This window comes from Sorex araneus, chromosome 6 (genome assembly GCF_027595985.1).
Source record: "Sorex araneus isolate mSorAra2 chromosome 6, mSorAra2.pri, whole genome shotgun sequence".
NCBI classification, from domain to species: domain Eukaryota; kingdom Metazoa; phylum Chordata; class Mammalia; order Eulipotyphla; family Soricidae; genus Sorex; species Sorex araneus.
Genome location: NC_073307.1, coordinates 66,424,064 through 66,444,763, shown reverse-complemented (window position 1 = coordinate 66,444,763; position 20,700 = coordinate 66,424,064). Strand labels below are relative to the sequence as shown.

General features: G+C 39.1%; 1 protein-coding gene across 1 annotated transcript in view; it reads right to left on the bottom strand.

Annotated features, from left to right (window-relative positions):
* The window catches only part of DBX2 (developing brain homeobox 2), a 44,133-nt gene that overhangs the window by 9,771 nt on the left and 13,662 nt on the right, over positions 1–20,700 (bottom strand). Inside the window, exon 2 of the mRNA XM_055143011.1 lies at positions 12,537–12,632. Coding sequence (XP_054998986.1) covers positions 12,537–12,632 — 96 coding nt within the window. The remainder of the gene's footprint in view (positions 1–12,536; positions 12,633–20,700) is intronic.

The window sequence follows — 20,700 nt, the reverse complement described above, 5'->3', positions numbered from 1 at the left end:
TTCTCCGTATCCACAGCTCACCTTGTCTCTTTTCTCTGCACTCAGAGTAGTGCTTCTCAACCTCTTTTTGGTCATCTCTCCATGGAGAAATTGATGCTACTGAGAAACAAAGCGCTTATGTGGTTTCCCCAAGAGTGTGTGTCTTGTTGGGAAGCCCAGGGTCCTAGTGGCAAAGCCCTAGCAATTAGCAAATACTAGGATAATTTAAATATTGCATTTCCCCTAATTATTCACTTATTCATTCACCTAGTCATTCAGATTTTAAACACTCACAACAGGTCAGGCTATGCATATAGAAAATAAATACACTGGCAAAATTAAATATACATATACATTGTGTCCCTCTCATTACCATAAACTCCAGAAGAAGGCTATTTACTGGATATTATAAGTGTGTGAGTTATTCCTAAGGAGGGTGCCTTGATACATACTACTGGTCTCTTGGGCTGTACCTGGGTGGGCTGGAATGTACTTCACATTCCAGCTCATCTTTCACTGGATCACCCCTGTTTTTCTCCAGGTCTTCAATATTCATATCTACGTATAAATGCCATGGTTCTCGAAATGTAACCAAGTCCATATTTTACAAAGGAGCTGCTTTCACTGACGCCCTTTCCATTCTTCTTCTCATGTTTAATTCTCACCTATGGTACCAATTATTTTTGCCAATATCATGGCAACAACCTGTCTTAAAGCCAGACTCTGACAACTGGAGTTACTATTCTTTATCAGATACTTATTGACTTTATTAAATACTGGTCAATAATAAAAGTATCCTGGTTTTTAATTTTTCTGTTTGTTTTTCTTCTCAGAACGTCCTTGGCATACTGCCATGGAGTTGGTTCTCCTGTACTGCTTCACAGATGATATTCAGTAGGAATCTCAGGACAAAGTGTAGGATGACATTACTTTGCCCTTTCCCTCCTTGCCACAAGTAGCTTGTCCCGGTTTTACCCAGAGTTTAGGCTTACCCCAGTCACACCCATCAAGGTGTTCCCGAATCTCTCCCATCCCTTTGTTTAGCTATAATCACTTCTCCATGCTCTCTTCCCCAAAAGAGTTAATCCTCGGCTTTCCCTTAATCCGACTCTGCTAATTTGCAAGGTCAGACCTTCCTAGGATACTGAATTTATATTATATAAGTTAATATTGCCTTTCTCCTCTTCTTGTGCCTTTTGAATAATTTACTTTAAAGCTATGACTGTTTTGTATAGACACAAGAAGACAATATTATGTTTTTATAACTTGGGAATTAATTGGCCTCAAATATTATTCCCTCCCGGGCCTCTCCTTTCTCCACTTAAGCCTCAGTTGCCCTCAGCTCCTAGCACCCCAAAGTAGGGTCCCCGACGTGGGACAGGAAGGATCCAGGGCAAGCGGTGAGTTATGTACTACCCTGGCATCGAGATGGGCCTGGCCAAAGTGCCTAATTCTTAACTATAAGTTAAGAGCTTGATCATAGACAAACGCTGTCATGATCCAATAGTAATTATGAGACTGGGACCCTGCCAGGGATAGGAAAGACTGATCTGGCCTGAGCACTGTAGTCTGAGATTGAGATGGCCCCAGGAGAGCAATTCTATAAGCTTTAATGCATCTCTTATTGTGTCCATACAAAATAATTAATATTATGAATTCTTATATGTTTGCTGGCTGAGGAGAAGAGAAACACATTCATGGGACTCCGCCCTTGGGTGGATCCTCCTGCTGAAAGAGAATTAAGTCCTAGGACTTAATTAAGCATCCTCTAAGGGAAAGGAACCTTACTCTATTGATGGTGACCACACCTACGTGTATGCCCCAACCCCCTGATGCTGTGGAGATTTAACTAGGCTGTGAGAGTGGGTTGGGGGGCCAGATCCACGAGCCAGATCCACGGGGCAGATCCACGGGAAAGATCCAGGAGAGCGGGAGAGAAGCGGAGGGAGAGAATGAAATAAACGGATCGAGCAACCAGTTTGGCCTTCTTCCTTCTTCCTTCCGTCGCCTGCCCTCGACTAACAGCACACACAGCGGTTCTGGGGCACCGGACGCGGGTGGTGAGACAGAGCCGCCCGGAGAGCCCGCGAGTGCACGCGCCCCTCGGCGAGCTTTAGTTTTTTACAACAAAGAACTTCAAAGTCTGGGAAAAACTGAATTTCCCTGTGCATTTCATCCCTTTCAAGCAATTTACTACATCTCTCTCAATTTACCTAAGATTCCTTTAATTCGAAAAATCTAAAAATAGGAAGAAACAGCAGAAGAAAATTCCAATGCCCAAATCACAGGTAAGGGTCCTATGGATCCATTTTATTCCCTTGTGACTGCTCACTGTGTTCACCAAAGAATCGCACCGCAAGAGCCCTCAAGGTTCCAGAGTCCTCTGGGCCACCTTATACAGAGCTCAGCTGACTGCAAGGTCCGATAGATCCAAACTCTATTTTCATTCTTCTGCCCACGTGGCTTCTGTATTCAGGCTTGACTCGTCAAGCCTGAGGAGGGAGAACATGTATGCACACACTGAGAGCTCTAGTTTGGATCACAGGCTTCTCTGCACTGTTCTAGAAAAGTCTACATCTGAATTATCAAGCATCTTCTTGATAACGGTGCCCTCATCTTCCATGTATTCTCTGGCATGGTGCTTTGATTTTGTCATTGTTCATATTATTCATTTGTAAATATACACGATCCACCACTATTACAAATATATACGTGTATATATACATGATTAAGGGGAAAATATGTTTATATAAATTAAGGATAAAGTAAATACAAGGGTAAAGTACCTAAGAAAATTATGGCATGTTGACTCAAAGAAATCTTAAAGAACCATTAAGATGAGGGCACTAAAAATAAGGTAGCAGCAAAAATAACATGCTGTTATACACAGGACATTTTAGGTTATATGCTATGCTTATCATTAAGTAAAATGCAAATAAAAATACAGAAAAGACAAAAACAAACACTGAACTAGATCAACGTTGCATAATTGCATACAAATAATTCACGTCCATTTTTTCTGTGTTTTAATTCTATTTCAATTTTCTAAGGATAATAAGAAACATTGTAAGAATGTTTTAAGGGGTAGTCTGGGACAGTTAATGAAACTCCTTATTTTTACAGTGGAATTGCTCACAGTAGATGAAATTCAAGAATATACACTGTTACAATTGTAGCAGTATCAAGCGGGCACCAGTAACGTCTCCATTGTGAGACTTGTTTTTACTGTTTGGGGCACATACAGTGAGATAAATACCCATGGAGCTTAGTACAGAAAGCATTTAACAACTAGGAGAGAAACCACTTGTGTCTGAAAGCCAACAGAGTCAGCCAACAACAGCATCCAAAGCCATAGATAGCAGGGTTAACATTTGCAGACGCCAAGCCCGGGGGGTCAAATGTCAAACGGTGAATGTAGGAATCTCACACAGCTTGGCAGCTTCAGACTGCAGGTTTTGAACGAAGACAAAGATCTAGGACTAGGGGGTGACTGAAACAAGTTTCAGCTATAGCATCTCATAAGTGAAGAAGGAGGATCTTGAAAGAGGATCCAGAGAATCCCAGACCTTTGCATCTTATGACACACAAATATTTTCAGAGTGGGCAGGGGGGAAGGTTATGAGAGGAGGAGCGTCATATTAAAATGGCAGAATGACGTAGGACAGAAAAGTTTTCCAAGCCAGGCTCCCCTGGATCCTGAGAAAGCCCTCAAATAGCATCTCCCAGGAATCACATGAGCAATGAGCTTAATGAAACCTATCACTGTATCACTGTCATCCCATTGTTTGATTTACTCCAGCGGGCGCCAGTAACATCTCCATTCGTCCCCAGCCCTGAGATTTTAGCAGCCTCTACTTACTCGTCTTTCCCAATGATTGGAGGCTCTTTCAGGGTCAGGGGAATGAGACCTATCGTTACTGTTTTTGGCATATCAAATACGCAGCAGGGAGCTTGGCAGATTGCTGTGTAGGCAGGATACTCTCAGTAGCTTGCCAGATTCTCCAAGAGGCATATGTGTGTGTGTGTGTGTGTGTGTGTGTATACACACACACACACACACACACACACACACACACACACACACATATATATATATATATATATATATATTCCCTCAATGATTTTGTGGGAAATGGGTAGGGAGTGTCTTATGATGTGTCGTGGGCGCGTGGTCCAGGAATATGTTCACTCATGTGTAAGGCTTGGCCTGAGCATGTGAAAAGCGACCTGAAGCGTGGCGGCAGTTGGGTAGTGGAGGTCAGCTGCCGGCGCTGGGTCCCTTCTGGGGCGCCCCAAGTGGAAACAGCCAGGCGTAGTCCGGTGGCATGGTTATGGGAGCCTCAATTTATGCTCCCTTCTGGGAGAAGCAGCCGTGAGTTCTGGAGCGTGGCCGATGAGGACATTGAAATATAGTAAAAATATTATATGCAAATATTATGTGGAGTGGTAGGGGCTGCTGATTAGGACAAAGAAACAGCATACTTACACTAGTGAAATATGTCTTTCCTCCACTTTCTTTGCCTCCCCTTCCTTTGCCTCAAGAAACTACCTTCACTGGGGCTGGAGTGATAGCACAGCGGGGAGGGCGTTTGCCTCACACACGGCCGACTCGGGTTCGATTCCCAGCATCCCATATGGTCCCCTGAGCACCGCCAGGAGTAATTCCTGAGTGCAGAGCCAGGAGTAACCCCTGTGCATCCCTGGGTGTGATTCAAAATGAAAAAAAAAAGCATACCTAATGAAGTTAATTTCCAATCACTTTAAGGAAAAAATAGCTTCAAAATAAGAATTGTTGTGCTTAATCCTATTACTTTAAGCAAAAGTAGTTTAAAGAACATTTCGTGCAAGATCAAATTCATTTATAATAGCATTTTTTTTTCGTTTTGGGTCACACCCGGCGATGCACAGGGGTTACTCCTGGCTCTGCACTCAGGAATTACTCCTGGTGGTGCTCAGGGGACCATATGGGATGTGGGAATCAAACCTGGGTCAGCCACATGCAAGGCAAACGCCCTCCCTGCTGTGCTCCCGCTCCAGCCCCTCAGTATTACTCTTTGCCTTGTCCACTTGCTTTGCTGTTTCCTATTCAAGCCTCTATTAGCGATCGAAATGCTTTTTTGTAATATACGTTACACGGGCATACAATTCTTCCAGGATACTGAATCAGAAGTCACCCCAAAATCTTTCAGAAATAGAATTCCAACGTCCTTTTTCACTTTTTCTTTTTAAATGAAGTAAAAGTCATTTCATTTAAAGAAATTTACTTAAAGAAATGTGAAGGTAGAGGAAAATCTATATGTTCAAGAGAGAACAGGAGAGAAACAGGCCACTCTAGAGTGAAAAGGCAGAGTATGTTTGGGGATAAGGTTATATATGACTTCTCCAGATAGTTTTGGCCCGGAGTTCACTTCATGCATAAGACTAAATTGGGGTGTTGTCACTGGGAAAGCTTTGAAGGACCCTTGATAATCCTTTTGTATTTTTACCATGAGCTTTAGATGTTCCTGTATAGATTTTCAGAGCTAGAAGAAACATTTGTTTAATTTAGATTTCTAATAAGCCACCTAAATGCCAAAAGTCTTCATTAACTATATCACCAAATATAAGTTATTTCAAGTGCCTAGTCTGTCTCTCAGGGTCAAATTTTCTCAAATATGGAACACTTCTGGTCTATGGTTTTATCTTTTTTCTCAACAACACTCATAACTCTCTCTTGCTTCTCTTTCAAGAATTCTCAATTTCTTTCAGTAAAGAGTTTCATTGTTCCTGTTTTCAATGAGGGCTGAGGGTGGTATACCTGGTGCAATGAAGGTAAGATGCACAAAATGGAGTATTAGTTGAGTATGCTATATTTAAACTAGAAGTTTTAAAAATCAGAAATTTATTACAAAAATATCAGAAATCCAAAATCGCGTGGCCACTTTGCAGCTGTGTGACATCATATGTACTTCATAATCAGCAATAGAAAACAAATTATGTGGGGCTGGAGAGATAGCACAGCGGGTAGGGCGTTTGCCTTGCACACGGCCGACCCGGGTTCTAATCCCAGCATCCCATATGGTCCCCTGAGCACCGCCAGGGGTAATTCCTGAGTGCAGAGCCAGGAGTAACCCCTGAGCATCGCCAGGTGTGACCCAAAAAGCAAAAAAAAAAAAAAGAAAGAAAACAAATTATGTAATAATGCCTTTTTGGCAGGTCTGATTGTTGGGGGAAATTCCAAATAATAATGGTGGATCTTTTGTTGAAATATTGAATGTGATCAAAGTGGAGAGAGAGTAAAGTGGAAATCATCTGCCACATAGGCGGGGGAGGGATGGGGCAGGAGGTATGCTAGGGTTCTTGATTATAAGAAATGTGCCCTAGTGAAGGGATTGGGTGTTTGATCATTGTATGACCGAGACATAAACTGGAAAGCTTTGTAACTGTTCTCATTCAAAAAAATAATTCAAAAAATTAAAATTAAAAATTAAATAAAAATTAAAAATAATTCAAAAAATAAAAAATTAGAAATTTAAGGAGCTAGAGTTATAATACAGCAGATAGTGCATTTCCCTTGCACGCAAATGAACGGGGTTCAACCCCTGTCATCCCACATGGTCTACCAGGAATAAATCCTGAGTTCAGAGGGAGGAGTAACCCCTGAGTACCGGGTGTGACCCCCCAAACAAACAAACAAAAAGAAATATTATATACTTGAAAGCAAATCATGAATAACTCTGTAGTCTCTTGGTGACTCAATTAAAGAAAAACTAGAAACTTAAAACTACCTCTAGTTCCTAAATACACTTTTATGTAGGGATGCTATGGAATAACACTTCATTACCATACAGTTTAACGTAGAAAAAAAATCCCTTTTGCTGTACAAGATACCCTATCAATAAGAGGACTGTCAACCATAATACTTTGTAGCCTAGAAGGAAGAAAGAAAAAAGAAAGTGCCTGAGCCCCTGGGGGCGGGAGGGAAGCTTGGACCCTGGTGGATTAAGGTGAAGAGAGTGGGCCTGGACCAATAGTACAGTGGGTAGAACGTTTGCCTTGAGTGGGGCCAGCATCCCATATGGCCCCCTGAGCACCCCCAGGATTGATTTCTGAGTGCAGACCAGGAGTAATCCCTGTGCATTGCCATGTGTGACCCAAAAAGCAAAAAAAAAAAAAAAGGAAAAAGAAAAGTGAAGAAGAGACTGGTGTTGGAACATTGTACACATGAAAACTAAACATGAATAACTCTGTAACTATGTAATTCATGGTGATAATTTTTTTTCAAAAAAGGAAAAAAATAATAATTTACCATGTATTTAGCTCAAATTCAATTTTCACTAAACCTTACTCATTGGTCCTAACTGTGTTCTTTACAAGTATATTAAATTCAGTAAATATACTTTGAAGTTGACTCTCATGTTCACTCATATCTTCTCCAGGCCAAACACTCTATGTATCTTTCAAAACTTTCTGACCAATCAATAAAGACCCTTCACAATTTTTATTACTGTCATCCTTCTGCTCCAAAGTTCGAAATTCAAGTTAGTTCAATAGGCCTCCAGAGTTCTAGGTACAGGCTGTCAATTAACACAATCTAGGAGGATTATTCCATCCCTTTTTTTTCTGGTTATTCTATTGCTAAAAGCATAATCCAATATCTCCATATCATTATGTGAACATATACTATCAAAATGTTTTGTAAAACCCTTTCCTACTTTGCTCTGTTTACTCAATTTCATGCCTCCTATAGACTATACTTGTGCACTTTTTTTTCCAAATCAAAAATCACTGCCCTATTAGAATCCATAGGTGAGATTTCATACTGCTTCCATAAGACTTTCTTGTTGAGGAAAGGGCTGTGGCAAGATTACAGACCTTGCGTGCTATATTAACAATCAGTTCCACTCCATCCTTAGGCTGCTAATGAGTGATTAGAGAAAAGAGACCCCATTCCAGGAGTGATACTCAAATACTTTCACCGCCTTGCTGCAACAGCTGAATAGAGCCATCAACTTGGAAAATCTATTCTAAGACTCTGACTCCCTGAACTTTGTTCCTAGTTGACCAAATGTCATCTGTCAACAAAACACCCCTTGCTTCACTGTTAGAAATCAATACCTATAAGGCTACTTGCTGTGCAAAAACTTAATTTCACAAACCTGATAATGGTTTGACAAAATGGTTGGGTTTTCTTCTCTATATTCAAACAAATGCTGCATCATTTTGAAACTAAAGCCAGGCCTTGCTTGGTCAATTAGCTCAGTTCACTCACCCCTCCAGCTGCGAGCCGTAAAAGAGAACATTACCAGGTAGGCGGCGAGAATACTAATCAGCATTTCCCATCTTTGACAATGACACTCACAGAACTAGACTACATTCACAATAGTACACATAAGGTCTCTTTCCTACTGCCTTCAACAAAATCTTAGGTTCAAGTTTAGTAATCATATTACATTCTTTTAAACTGAACAGAATATGATCTGAAAATGTGTAATGCAAATTCATTCCCTGCTCATATTTTTTATAATGCTGCCCTAAATTTAAACTATGTCTTTTTTTAAGTAAAAAGTTCTCAAAAGGTCAAATTTAAGTTGGACACTGTAAAGACAAAACAAAATAACTATCCAATTAATTAAATTACTTCATATACATAATTAAAACTTCCATGCTTCTTCAGGCAGTTTTTTAAGTCATTTTCTGCATAATTTGCACAAATTTTTATTTCATTTAGAAATGTGTTATTTCAAAAATTAACCTCATGTGTGTAATATCAAAGAATTTCCTTGCACTGTTCTGGAGGATGGAAGAAGTTAATCACTGCTTTTTAATTTTTACCCACTGTAAAGGTGGTTCCCAAACAGCCTACCAAACTAGTTATTATATGTAAGGAAAGCACTAGACAAATGATTGTTTCCTCATTGAAAAAACAAGTCAATCATAAACTCAAAAGTTTAAGAAAAACTAAATCAATTTGAAACAAATAAATCACAGTAGCACTGTAGCACTGTCCTGTAGCACTGTCCTTCCGTTGTTCATCGATTTGCTCGAGCAGGCATCAGTAAGGCCTCCATCGTGAGACTTGTTACTGTTTTTGGCATATCGAATACACTACAGGTAGCTTGCCAGGCTCTGCCATGCGGGTTGGATACTCCAGGTAGCTTGCCAGGCTCTCCGAGAGGAATGGAGAAATCGAACCCGGATCAGCTGTATGCAAGGCAAACTCCCTACCTGCTGTGCTATCACTCCAGCCCAAATCACAATAATAAAGCAAAAATAATACTACACTTGCTTCACCGTGGACATGTTGATCTGATCTTACACTTTGGAGTGAAAACACTATTGCAAAATGATAAGGAACACTTATTTATTGCTTGCTTAAACTTTATAGTTTTAAGTCTTTGCCATTTGAGCTGAAATTCAGACTAAGATGACTTGAACCACTCATTTTCCTTCTCTTACATAATGTTAGAAACAAAGCAAATGCTTGGGTATAAGAATCACTCAGAGCTCAGAGAGATAATGAAGTAGGAGGGTGTTTGCCTCGCATGCAGCCAACCTGGGTTCGATTTCCCAGCATCTTATATGGTCCCCTGCTGAGCACTGCCAGCAGTAATTCCTGAGTGCAGATCCAGGATCAACCTCTGAGCAATGCCAGATGTGGCCCAAAAGCAAACAACCAAAAATCATTCAAATTATTTGGGACAGAGAGGTAGCATAGAGGGATAGCACAGCGGGTAGGGTGCTTTTCTTGCACATGGTCCACCCAATTTTAATCCTTAGCACCTTATATGGTCCTCTGAGCCCATCAAATGATTTCGGAGTAGAACCAGGAGTAGTCCCTGAGCACCACCGGCTGCAGGCCAAAAACCAAAATCTAAACAAAAAGAATCATTCAAATAATTTTTAAAATAAAGAAAAGGAACTTTAAGTAAATGTCTTAGATTTTAAAAATACTATGCAGATGGAAGCATTATTAACCTTTCATTGACATCACATTTATGTAAAACTCTTTATTGACAAAATAATTCCAACATTTCACTACCACTCACTGCCAATACACTGAACACTATGAACATGAAAATTAAAAGTTCATTTGAGATTTATAACCTCAAAGTTGATTTAAAATACTTATGGCATCTCTAAGCTTTTTTGAAATGCCAACTTTAGAAATGAGGGCAAATCAGGTGTAGCTTCTCTGTCCCTTATCTGAACTAAAATGTTTTCTACTTTGTGTGTTAAATAGGAAAAAGTAAACAGGATTTTGTAAGATCCGGATACAGGTCATACAATTTCAACATTTATTCTAAACGAGTAAGGAGGGAAGCGCCAGAGGGAGTAAGGTGCTTGCTTTGCACGCAGCAGACCTGGGTTTGATCCCTATAATGCACCTCATAATGTCCCCCGAGTCTGTAGGAGTGACTCCTGAGCTCAGAACCAGGAATAATGTCTGTGCACTGCCATGTGTGGTCCCAACCAAGACAAAACAGACAAAAAAAATATGAAAGGGAACAACAAAGAAGCATATGAAGGGAAATTTTAAGCAATCAAAAGATAAAGTTGTCTAGAAAACATCTTCAAAATTCTTTTATGTCTTCCATTTAACGTTATTCATTACTTTTTACTTTTGTGGCTTAAAGACTCATTAAAATATCACTATAAAATAAATGTGCACACAACTCGCATACAATGTGAATATCTACCTGTTGCTCCTTGAAATCTCAAGGTTCATTTCATTTCCACTTACCTAAACTGCATTGGTAAAACTTTTTTTAAATACCAGCAATTATATTCAAGGAAAAAATAACTAAATTAGATGGATATTCTCTTTTCATCTTTCCTCCTAGGAGATAACACTAACTATTCAACCTCACAGAGACGCCGCTTGGGCCTGACACCAGAGAGCTGCAGTGCAATCTCTTCCAGCAGTGTCCCGGTACTCTAATATGCGGTGATAAATGTCTCCTTAATTTGCATGACAGTTTTCAATTGCCCTCATAGCAGACCACCTTGAAGGACCGAGAAAAAGGTTTAGTCATGGTTTCCATTTTTCTATTTGAATTCAATAGATTCTAGTTAAATGGACAATTAATAGGTCACCTCCAAAATAGTAGTGTATCAGTCCTGGTTAATAAACAATCCCCAGAGATGATAATGGGTCCTGTGTATTCAGCAAGTCCCTGATACACTCAGCTCACCCACTAAATCCCTTTTCAGGTGGACGGCGTTATATGGGAAGATGAGCTAGAATGAGTCTATAAAAGTCAGTTTTATTCACTGCTTTATTTTCAGTCAAGGGCTTTAAATGGTGTCCAGAAATTCTCTTGGAACGTGAGACAGGAGAAAAGACGGACACACAGAGCCTGCTTTATGACCATATAAAAGGACAACTGACCCTTGCCCGAGCTTTTTCCATGTGAAATGATTCCTAAAGTTCATATGCACAGTGAAAAATCGTGGTGAGGTCGCGTGTGGATGAGTCAAGTGAAAGTGACGATTGGTCACGGGTCTGTTACCCATTGTGGCTGGGTCCCTGCCATGTAAAGTCTCTGTGGGAAAGTATCAGCCCCCTAAAGAGATGCTCAGAGGCTTGCAGCTCATTAAAGGGACAGCATTTGCTGCCTCACTTGTCAGGAACCGTCCGTTGGGCAAGTGCGCTCCTGAAACATTCAGAAAACATACAGAGGCGCAGAGGGAATCTGAATTCAACTGTGATGAAGCTCAGCGCTTTGACCTGGCTCAGACTCCTGCTTCGCTTTCACCAGACAAAGCTGCTAGCCTCAATAAGCATTTTCTCTTTGGCAGCTGAAATAAATGTCCCCCTCCTCTGGACTTCTTTAGCATAGACTCAGATCTCTACCTACAGATTATGATGTGGCCTAGAAGTCTCAAGACCAAGGCGAACTTTATTTGCTTTCAGTGGGACATATTTTCCCGAGAGAGAGAGAGAGAGAGAGAGAGAGAGAGAGAGAGAGAGAGAAAGAGAGAGAGAGAATGTAACTGCACATGCTCTCAAGCATTTTCAAAGGCTTTCTATTCTCATTCTATCCCCAAAACACAAATAAAACCTTGCAAAATGTTTAAAGTGTTATATTTAAAACATTTCCTACAATTCTGGTTGTCTTTACTCAACACCATAAAATGAAGGCATCTGTCTCCTTTTAACAATTTTGGCAATTTCTAATTATTTTCTACGGACACAGAGACTTTCTAAGTCACATTTTAAACTGGTTGCAAATTTTACAAAGCACAATTCTTAACCTTTCTTTTTCTTCTTTAAATGAGTATTGCTACATGCTTTTAAACGAGCCAAACTGGCCCTTCTGAGATTTTTTTTATATCAAATGGAAAACAGGTCTCCGTCCTTGGAGTTTCAGCCCTGGGCTTCAATGCTCACAATTGCTCAGTGTGCTGAGGTTTGATAAATCTCTGGAACCTTCCTGAATAGGATCCCTGTGATTTTTAGTGAGGAATTAGCTCCTTGCCATTGCATTACCAATTAGTTTGCCAGAGCACATTAAACCCTGCTGCTTTGGTTTACAGAATGACTGAGGCATTGCTGATGAAGCAGAAAGACTTACTTGGGAAGGCAGTGGGGGACGCAGGGGGCCGGCAGGACCCTCCGCAGCACTCCGAGTAGAACGGTGGGGCGGTCAGGAAAAAGGGCTTGGAAGGCACTGCAGAGAAAGCATCGATCTCATTGATTAACCAATCCTTGCAGACAATATTCCAAACTCCAGTTGCTCAAAAGGGACTGCGTAAAAACATTCCATTTTCTTAGCCATGCCTTACCGAATTACGATCATTACTAACATTAAGGTCAATTGAAAATAGCTTTTATTTGGGAAAGAGCTTGTCAAATGATTTAATCAAGACTTGGAAGTTGTGAAAAGAGTCAAATGGGTCAAAACCACTCTTGATAATTCATTTTCTGTGTAGTCATATTATAAAAAAAATAAACATTTCCTAGAGCAACACAGTCCAAAAGTGTCATTTGTAATGACAAAAATGTCCTATGTACATTTATGTAATATCATACATAGCTGTGGCAACATGCAACAGCTGAGCATTTGAAACATGATCAGCTAGACTGAGTATCTAAATTATTAATGTGTTATTTTAAATTTGCCAGTTCCTTCATGTGTGAGGCTCATCCAAACGTGTGGAGAGGAGCCTTCAGCATGGTTGTGGCTGAGTTTCTGAGGTCTTCGGCTGCGGGGGCTCTGCTCAGGGCGGGGAGGGAAACTCAACACCTCCCCCCAGGGGCCCCAGAGCCCTGGTGAAGACAGCCAGGTGCAGGGGCAAGAGACTCTTTGGACGAGCCTCACGCATGAAGGAACCCAGGTGTTCGGGACCCGGAGCTGAGATCTCCAAGCGTGCTCAGATCAGTGCTAGGTCTCTTCCGCCCAGATCCCCCATTTTCCAGTAGCTAGGTGGTCACACCCAGAGACTGCCACCGGCGCCATGTAATCCCATCAATGGCCAATATCCAAAGACTACAAAACCAAGCTCCCGGACATCTTATAGCCTAGTTCTCCCTGCCGAAGAATCTGGCAAGCTACCGAGAGTTTCCTGCCCTCATGGGAGAGTCTGGCAAGCTCCCCGTGGTGTATTCATATGCCAAAACCAGTAACAAGCTGGGTCTCATTCCCCTGACCCTGAAAGAGCCTCCAATGTGGCATCATTGGGAAGGACAAGTAAAGAGAGGCTTCTAAAATCTCAGGGCTAGGACGAATAGAGACATTACTGAGACTGATCAAGAAAATTGACGATCAACAGGATGATGATGATGATGATGATGATTTTAAATTTAACTGAAAGCATGACGTTAAATGATCATATCAATGGTATACATCACTTATCAATGAAAGCATTTAAATATTTTGTGCTTAATTTTAAAAGATTAAATTACTTGACTTTATTTTCAGAAGATTCTTTTTTTTTTTTTTTTTTTTGCTTTTTGGGTCACACCCAGCGATGCTCAGGGGTTACTCCTGGCTTTACACTCAGGAATTACTCCTGGCAGTGCTTGGTGGACCATATGGGATGCCGGGGATCGAACCCAGGTTGGCCGCGTGCAAGGCAAACGCCCTACCCGCTGTGCTATCGCTCCGGCCCCCAGAAGATTCTTTGATATATATGTGTATATGCCGATTTATATCCCAGAATCAATTACAAAACTGTTTACTAAGCAATTCCATAACAAAAAGTGTTAAAAACAAAGTGGTATTTATAATCATGTCTATATGTTTCAAAGTTTTTAAGAACAGTTTTTAAGATAATGACATTATCTCAAGAGAAATCTAACTCAAGAGAAATCTAACTCACTTTATTCTGCTTATTTTATTAAACCATGCTAGTCAAAATTATTATTGGTCTGGAAAATTGACGAAAATTTAAATTTGTCATGAGTTGAAGAAAAAAGCTGTAAATTTTATTACAGAATATTAATTACAAATCTTCTCTTTTGAGCACCTTGTCAGGCTTCCATGATGTGCCTAGCTACACCATATTTTTTTAATGTAGCATGGTTTCATACAACAGAAATAAGGATAAGTTTCCCGAAGGTAGACAACTTCCTTTTATCATGGCATTCCAAACTGAGCATGTGGTCCATTCCAAATAGTAAATTTTCAATAAATGAATGAATGATCTTTAAAAGCATATAACAGGAAACTTCTGATCTTCTTAATAATGATGAACAGAAATTAATCCCTTCCCCTTCCTGACATATCCTGAAGCACAGTATCCCCCAAAATAAATTATCTTGAAATTAAAGCAATTACTTGAAAATACTTTTATTGCTCTTCCTTTCATAATTAATGGTAATTATTCCCCTTAAGCTACAAGTTGAATTTTGATGCAAATACAAGAATGCAACAATGTCAGACTTGTATTTTAACTAACTAACAAGCAAAGTATATTTTTTCCATAGCATCTTCAAAATAAGCACATTACCAAGTACTGATTTTATAATCTCTGGACCTTTAATGCCCACAAATGGAAAATATGAAACAGATCTCTTTTCTTCTCTGATTCAATACAAAGTTGTCAATATTAATGCTATTAGCTCTTTCACCTGGATTTTTTTTAATATGATAACTAAATAGCGGGTAGGCGTTTGCCTTGCACGCGGCCGATCCGGGTTCGATCCCCGGCATCCCATATGGTCCCCCAAGCACTGCCAGGAGCAATTCCTGAGTGCAAAGCCAGGAGTAACCCCTGAGCATTGCTGGGTGTGACCCAAAAAGCAAAAAATATATATATATGATAACTAAATAAAGTAAGAAAAAGAGATTCACTTTGGTGCTCAAAAGTTATATTAAAATTTTTAAATGTTTTCATCATTACATAAGTACTGTAAGACCATCATACAAATGCAAAATCATTTCATTTGAATTTAACATTTTAATTATATTACAGGAGTATGGCATTATTTAGGTAGGTTTACATTTTGCATTCTATTTTTATGGATACTTTTTACTTTGTAAATAGAAATGTTAATGTTCCTATATATAAAAATTGCCTCACACCTATTCTTAAGCATTTCTGTTAGCTAACATTTCAACTGCAAAAGAATCATTTAGTAATGGACATTGTGCTACTTTCTATGTTGCATTTATATAATATAATTAAGCATAAATTGCTATAGTTGGAAATATACATAAAAATGAAATATAGAGAACAAAATTACCTAGTATATGAGTGATATTAAAATAATGCTACAAATTGATATAGTACAAAACTAACTGTATTATAATATGAAACAGGATCTACAAAGTACAAATTTTCTTATTCCTAAGATGCAAAACAATTTTTAGTCTAACACCAAAAATGGAAGAATAAAGGATAAAAACAAACGGATTGTTCATTTGAGAGAAGTGACCAATGAAATTTGTTTGTGATAAGTTAGGTGCTGAGATATATGATCCTAGTGTTAAATTTAACCAGATACCCACCTCTCAAAAATCAAAGTTTTAAATAGTTTGTTACACTGTTATATATTGCCCTATCTTAGCAAAAACAAAAAAAAAAACATAATCAAAATGACTTCCTATCTACAGTAATAAGTAGTTTTAGCTAAAGAATTACATGACTGGGCTTAAGGTTCTATTGTGTAGAATTTCTTTTCCACTTTAAATAACCTCTTTGACACACAAATATTTACACAGGAGATTAGTCAATCTTGATTGCTATACATAAATACATTTTGTTTAAGCTGGTTTATGTGGAAATCACTGTGAAATTTCAATTAAGTGCTTCATTTTTTTTTACATGCTCTTACTCTGACATAAGTCAAATGTTAAACCAGCTGAGCCTGTGACTGCTGAATGGCATTAGAAAATAACCATTTAAGTCAAGGCAATTGCATTATAAAAATATATCCTACAATTTTGCGTGTTTGCAAACCTCATACTTTTCATAGCATTAAATAAAAGTAGCATTAGTAAAGGTGAATCATATGAAACTATTTCCATCAAGTTTGACAGAAAATAAAATGACAGGTTGATGGATGTGTTAAAACATTTGTAAACCATTAAGAACTACTTTGAAGATGTTCTGAAAAGGGTAGAAAACAAGGCAATTTCATCCTGGATGATATGCATTTCAAAGCCTATCAGTACCACTAGAAGCAGTCATTTCATCATTTGAGAAACAATTTATTGTAGACTTAATGACCAATATTTATATTTGTTGTCAGGCAATGAACAGGCCATAAATTTTACACATGTTCTCTCATTCATTAACATTCAGCCCCCAAAGGGCATGAATCTGGAATATAATTATGATTTCTTTCAGCAATTTTTAAAGGACAAGAGGAACATAAAAAAATTTAACATAATGTTTATTAGTAGCCTTGAGGGATAAGGGCTTCACATAAAAAGACTACAAGAGCTAAAGTTCTAAAAATATATACTCTCCCAAGCTTTCCCTGGCAGAAAAACAAATGGCCTTTCCTATGGAAAAAGAAAAAAAAAGTTTACCATCAGGGTCTACACTATGATGCTAGTCTCTCTTGGTACAAAACATTTCAGCAAAATACAAAATTGTATTCAAACAACAAATACAATCTCTGTTTTTGCAGGAAAAAATGACACTTTACAACAGATATCTTAAAAATGTGAAATTAAATTGGAACTTGTCTAAATCCAAATGAAAAAATCAAATTATTCTCAGAAAACTTTATGAACTTCTTAACTTATTAAGCAAAAGTTCTGACTTTTCTGTAGAATCCCAAGTATCTATTGAATATTTTGAATATTTAATTACAATGGTAATTCGGGGGCTGGAGCGATAGCACAGCGGGTAGGGCGTTTGCCTTGCACGCGGCCGACCCGGGTTCTAATCCCAGCATCCCATATGGTCCCCTGAGCAACGCCAGGGGTAATTCCTGAGTGAAGAGCCAGGAGTAACCCCTGTGCATCGCCGGGTGTGACCCAAAAACCAAAATAAATAAATAAATAAATAAATAAAATTTAAAAAATTTAAAAAAAATTACAATGGTAATTCAGGACGAATTTTATTCCTTTTTCTCCTTTATTGACAAAAAGTGGACATATAAGTAGTATCAAACTGGATTCATTTTACAATCAATGAAAGTTGGTCCTCACTAACTTGAGCTGACAAATCAAAGAAAGAATATTCAAAACTAATGAAATATTCAAATAGATTTCAATAGCCCAACTTCTGCTATGCAATTGAACAGTAAATTATAAGAAGATTGAGTAAAAAATGAAAAATATCTGACTATAGTTACTGAAGGATCAACAATTCCTCTGAGGGAAAAATAACAGGGAATTAAATAATTTCAAAAGAATACGTTTAATGCTTGCCTTCAGTCTGGGTACATAGACACCAGAAATAAAAAAAAATAAAATTCCTGATCTGAAAATAATACATCAATGAATCAACTATCTGGATTAAAATGGATCCATAAGCAAGACTCTAAAGAATGGCAACCAACTATTTGAGAGGTAGACTAAGAAATGTCAGCTAGAATCTAGTAGGTCTGATTGATTTTATCATTCACAGCCTGGGAGTAATTTATTCACACACACACACACACACACACACACACACAAACAAATTTGCCTTCACTAACAGGGCAAGTTAAGTAAATTCATTCTTTACCTCTCCGCTCATCAGAAAACAACAGAAGCCAGCAATTTTTCCCTCAGTATTCAAAATTAATACAGAATATGAAAGATCTTAGTGTCACGGTATAGATCACAAGAAGATAAATTAAGTGCAGTGTAGTACACTGGTGAAGGGATGGGTGTTTGAGCACTGTGTAACTGAGGGGAGCCTGAAAGCTTTGTAACTTTCTACATGGTGATTCAATAAATCAATAGATCAAGTGCAGTGTGTACATGTTTGACTCTGTCCTCATTCAAGCAACATATGCTGTCTATCATTAAGTGGCAAGTACTGCATTGTACTGGGATTCAAAAATAAAAGGAATAGTTTTCCTCCCCACAAGAATATTGTTAATGTTTCTTAATTGACAGATTTTGAATCTTCAGTAAAAGAAATTAAATGTTTCTCCATTTTCCAAATTCAGTTGTGAGCTGTCAAACCTGAGCTTCTCCAAGATGAAGATGCCGTTTGCCTGTTTCCTTCACCAGCTGTTTCCAACCCCGAACTCTCACACAATGCTGAACCAGACAGAGATGCCCAGTTAGCACAAACTTACGATCATATCAGAAAGGCTGGAAATCACCCAGCCCTAGTATTATTCTGTTTCAAAATCTGCACAGGCGAATAGGATATTTACTCAGGACAACACCAAGGAAGTGAACACAAAACAATGATATTCTGAGATGATCTTTTTCCAGCTACGTTCCCGTCTTGTGCACCCCTCCCGTCCTCATTGGCAGCCTCCAACTTCCCACTTGTGTGATTTTCACCTGGAGTCTCCAGCTTGCCATACCGCTCTAGTTGAGAAGTGCTGCTGTAAGAAACACTGAAAACAAAATGATTCGTACTTTGACTGAAAGAGAGAAGGCGATCACTACAACTGCTGTCTTATTTTCAAGGAGTCTCCTTTAGTCAGCTCTGGGGAATGATTATTTCACCCTTCTCATTTGTGTTGTCCGAACATAGTATAGATACACAATAAATATCGTCTGCTAAATGTAAATCACTTCTCCTTTGTATTCAAACGTTTGTGTCATAGTAGAGAACATCATAACAAACAGGATCTGTAGCTCTCAAATTTTTATGGAGGTTCCTAGAGATAGATACAGGTTGAAGATTCCATAGATTAATGCCTGTACTAGTCTACTCCAATAGAAATGGAAAACATTGTCTGTTAATGGTTATCCTGACTATACCCTACAGCAGATTGTAAATGGCTATGAAATATTTGATTACTCTTTCCTAAGTGGTAGAATCTAGACTAGCATTTGGAATGGCCTTGCTGGCTTGCCTGACTCCTATGGAAGAAGCGACATTCTGCAACTTCCAAAGCTAGGTCAAGAAAAGTCTCTCAGTCATTTGGGGAGTTCCATAAACTACTTGCTCTTATAACTAATCCTTTGAGTTGTGGTGAGAAGGGAACCTTCATCCACTGTAGGTAGGAGTATCTGGTTCAGTTGTTAGGAAAAGCTATATGGAGATCCTCCAAAAATCTTGGCATCTATCCCTAAAACACAAAAACATTAATCCAAAAGGCTATGTGCAGTCCTTGTTCATCACCGCACTTAGTATGTCACTGTCACTGTCATCCCGTTGCTCATCGATTTGCTCGAGCGGGCGCCAGTAACATCCTCATTGTGAGACTTCTTTTACTGTTTTTGGCATATCAAATATGCCATGGGTAGTTTGCCAGACTCTGCCGTGGGGGCGAGATACTCTTGGTAGCTTGCCGGGCTCTCCAAGAGGGGTGGAGGAATGGAACCCGGGTTGGCCGCGTGCAGGGCAAACGCCCTACCCCCTGGGTTATAGTAGTCAAAATATGGAAACAATCCAATCCAAATGCCCAACTACGGATGAATGGATCAAGAAGTCATGGTGTATATACACATGAATGAAATTCTATGCAGCTCTAAAAGAACAAAATCATGCAGTTTGCTGTGACATGGAGGGAACTGGAGAATATCATGCTGAATGAAGTTAGTTGGAGGAAAGGGGATAGACACAGAATGATCTCTCTCATGCATGGACCTTAAAGATATACATCAAAGCAACAATGGTCCCAAGGCAACATAATGGGATAGCTGATCCACAAATGAGTTGGGTGGGGAATATTTGGAGGGAGGGATGTTGGAGTCCTTGAAAAAGGAAGGGGTACCCTGGTGATGGGTAGGGTGCTATAATTAGGTGCATGAGAAACTATTTTTTAAAAATTGAATTAAAGAAGTGTTATTTACTAACTTGTTGATAGTTAAGTTTTAGGCATATAATATGTCACCACCAGTGTCAACTTCCTCCACCAGGGTTCCCGTATTCCCTTCCCACTCCAATCCTCACCCCATTCCTGCCTGCCAACTTGATAGGCATATTACAAAGTTTCAGTGGTTGCAGCTTAGATCTCATATTTTCAGTTTTGTTGTGTCTGTGTGTTGGATATACCACTCACTCAGATCACCAGTATAAACAATTCACTATATCATTGTCATCCCGCTACTCATTGATTTACTCAAGCGGGAACCAGTAACGTCTCCATTCCTCCCAGCCCTGAGATTTTAGCAGCTTCTCCTTACTTGTCTTTCCCAATGCTGCCATATTGGAGGCTCTTTCAGT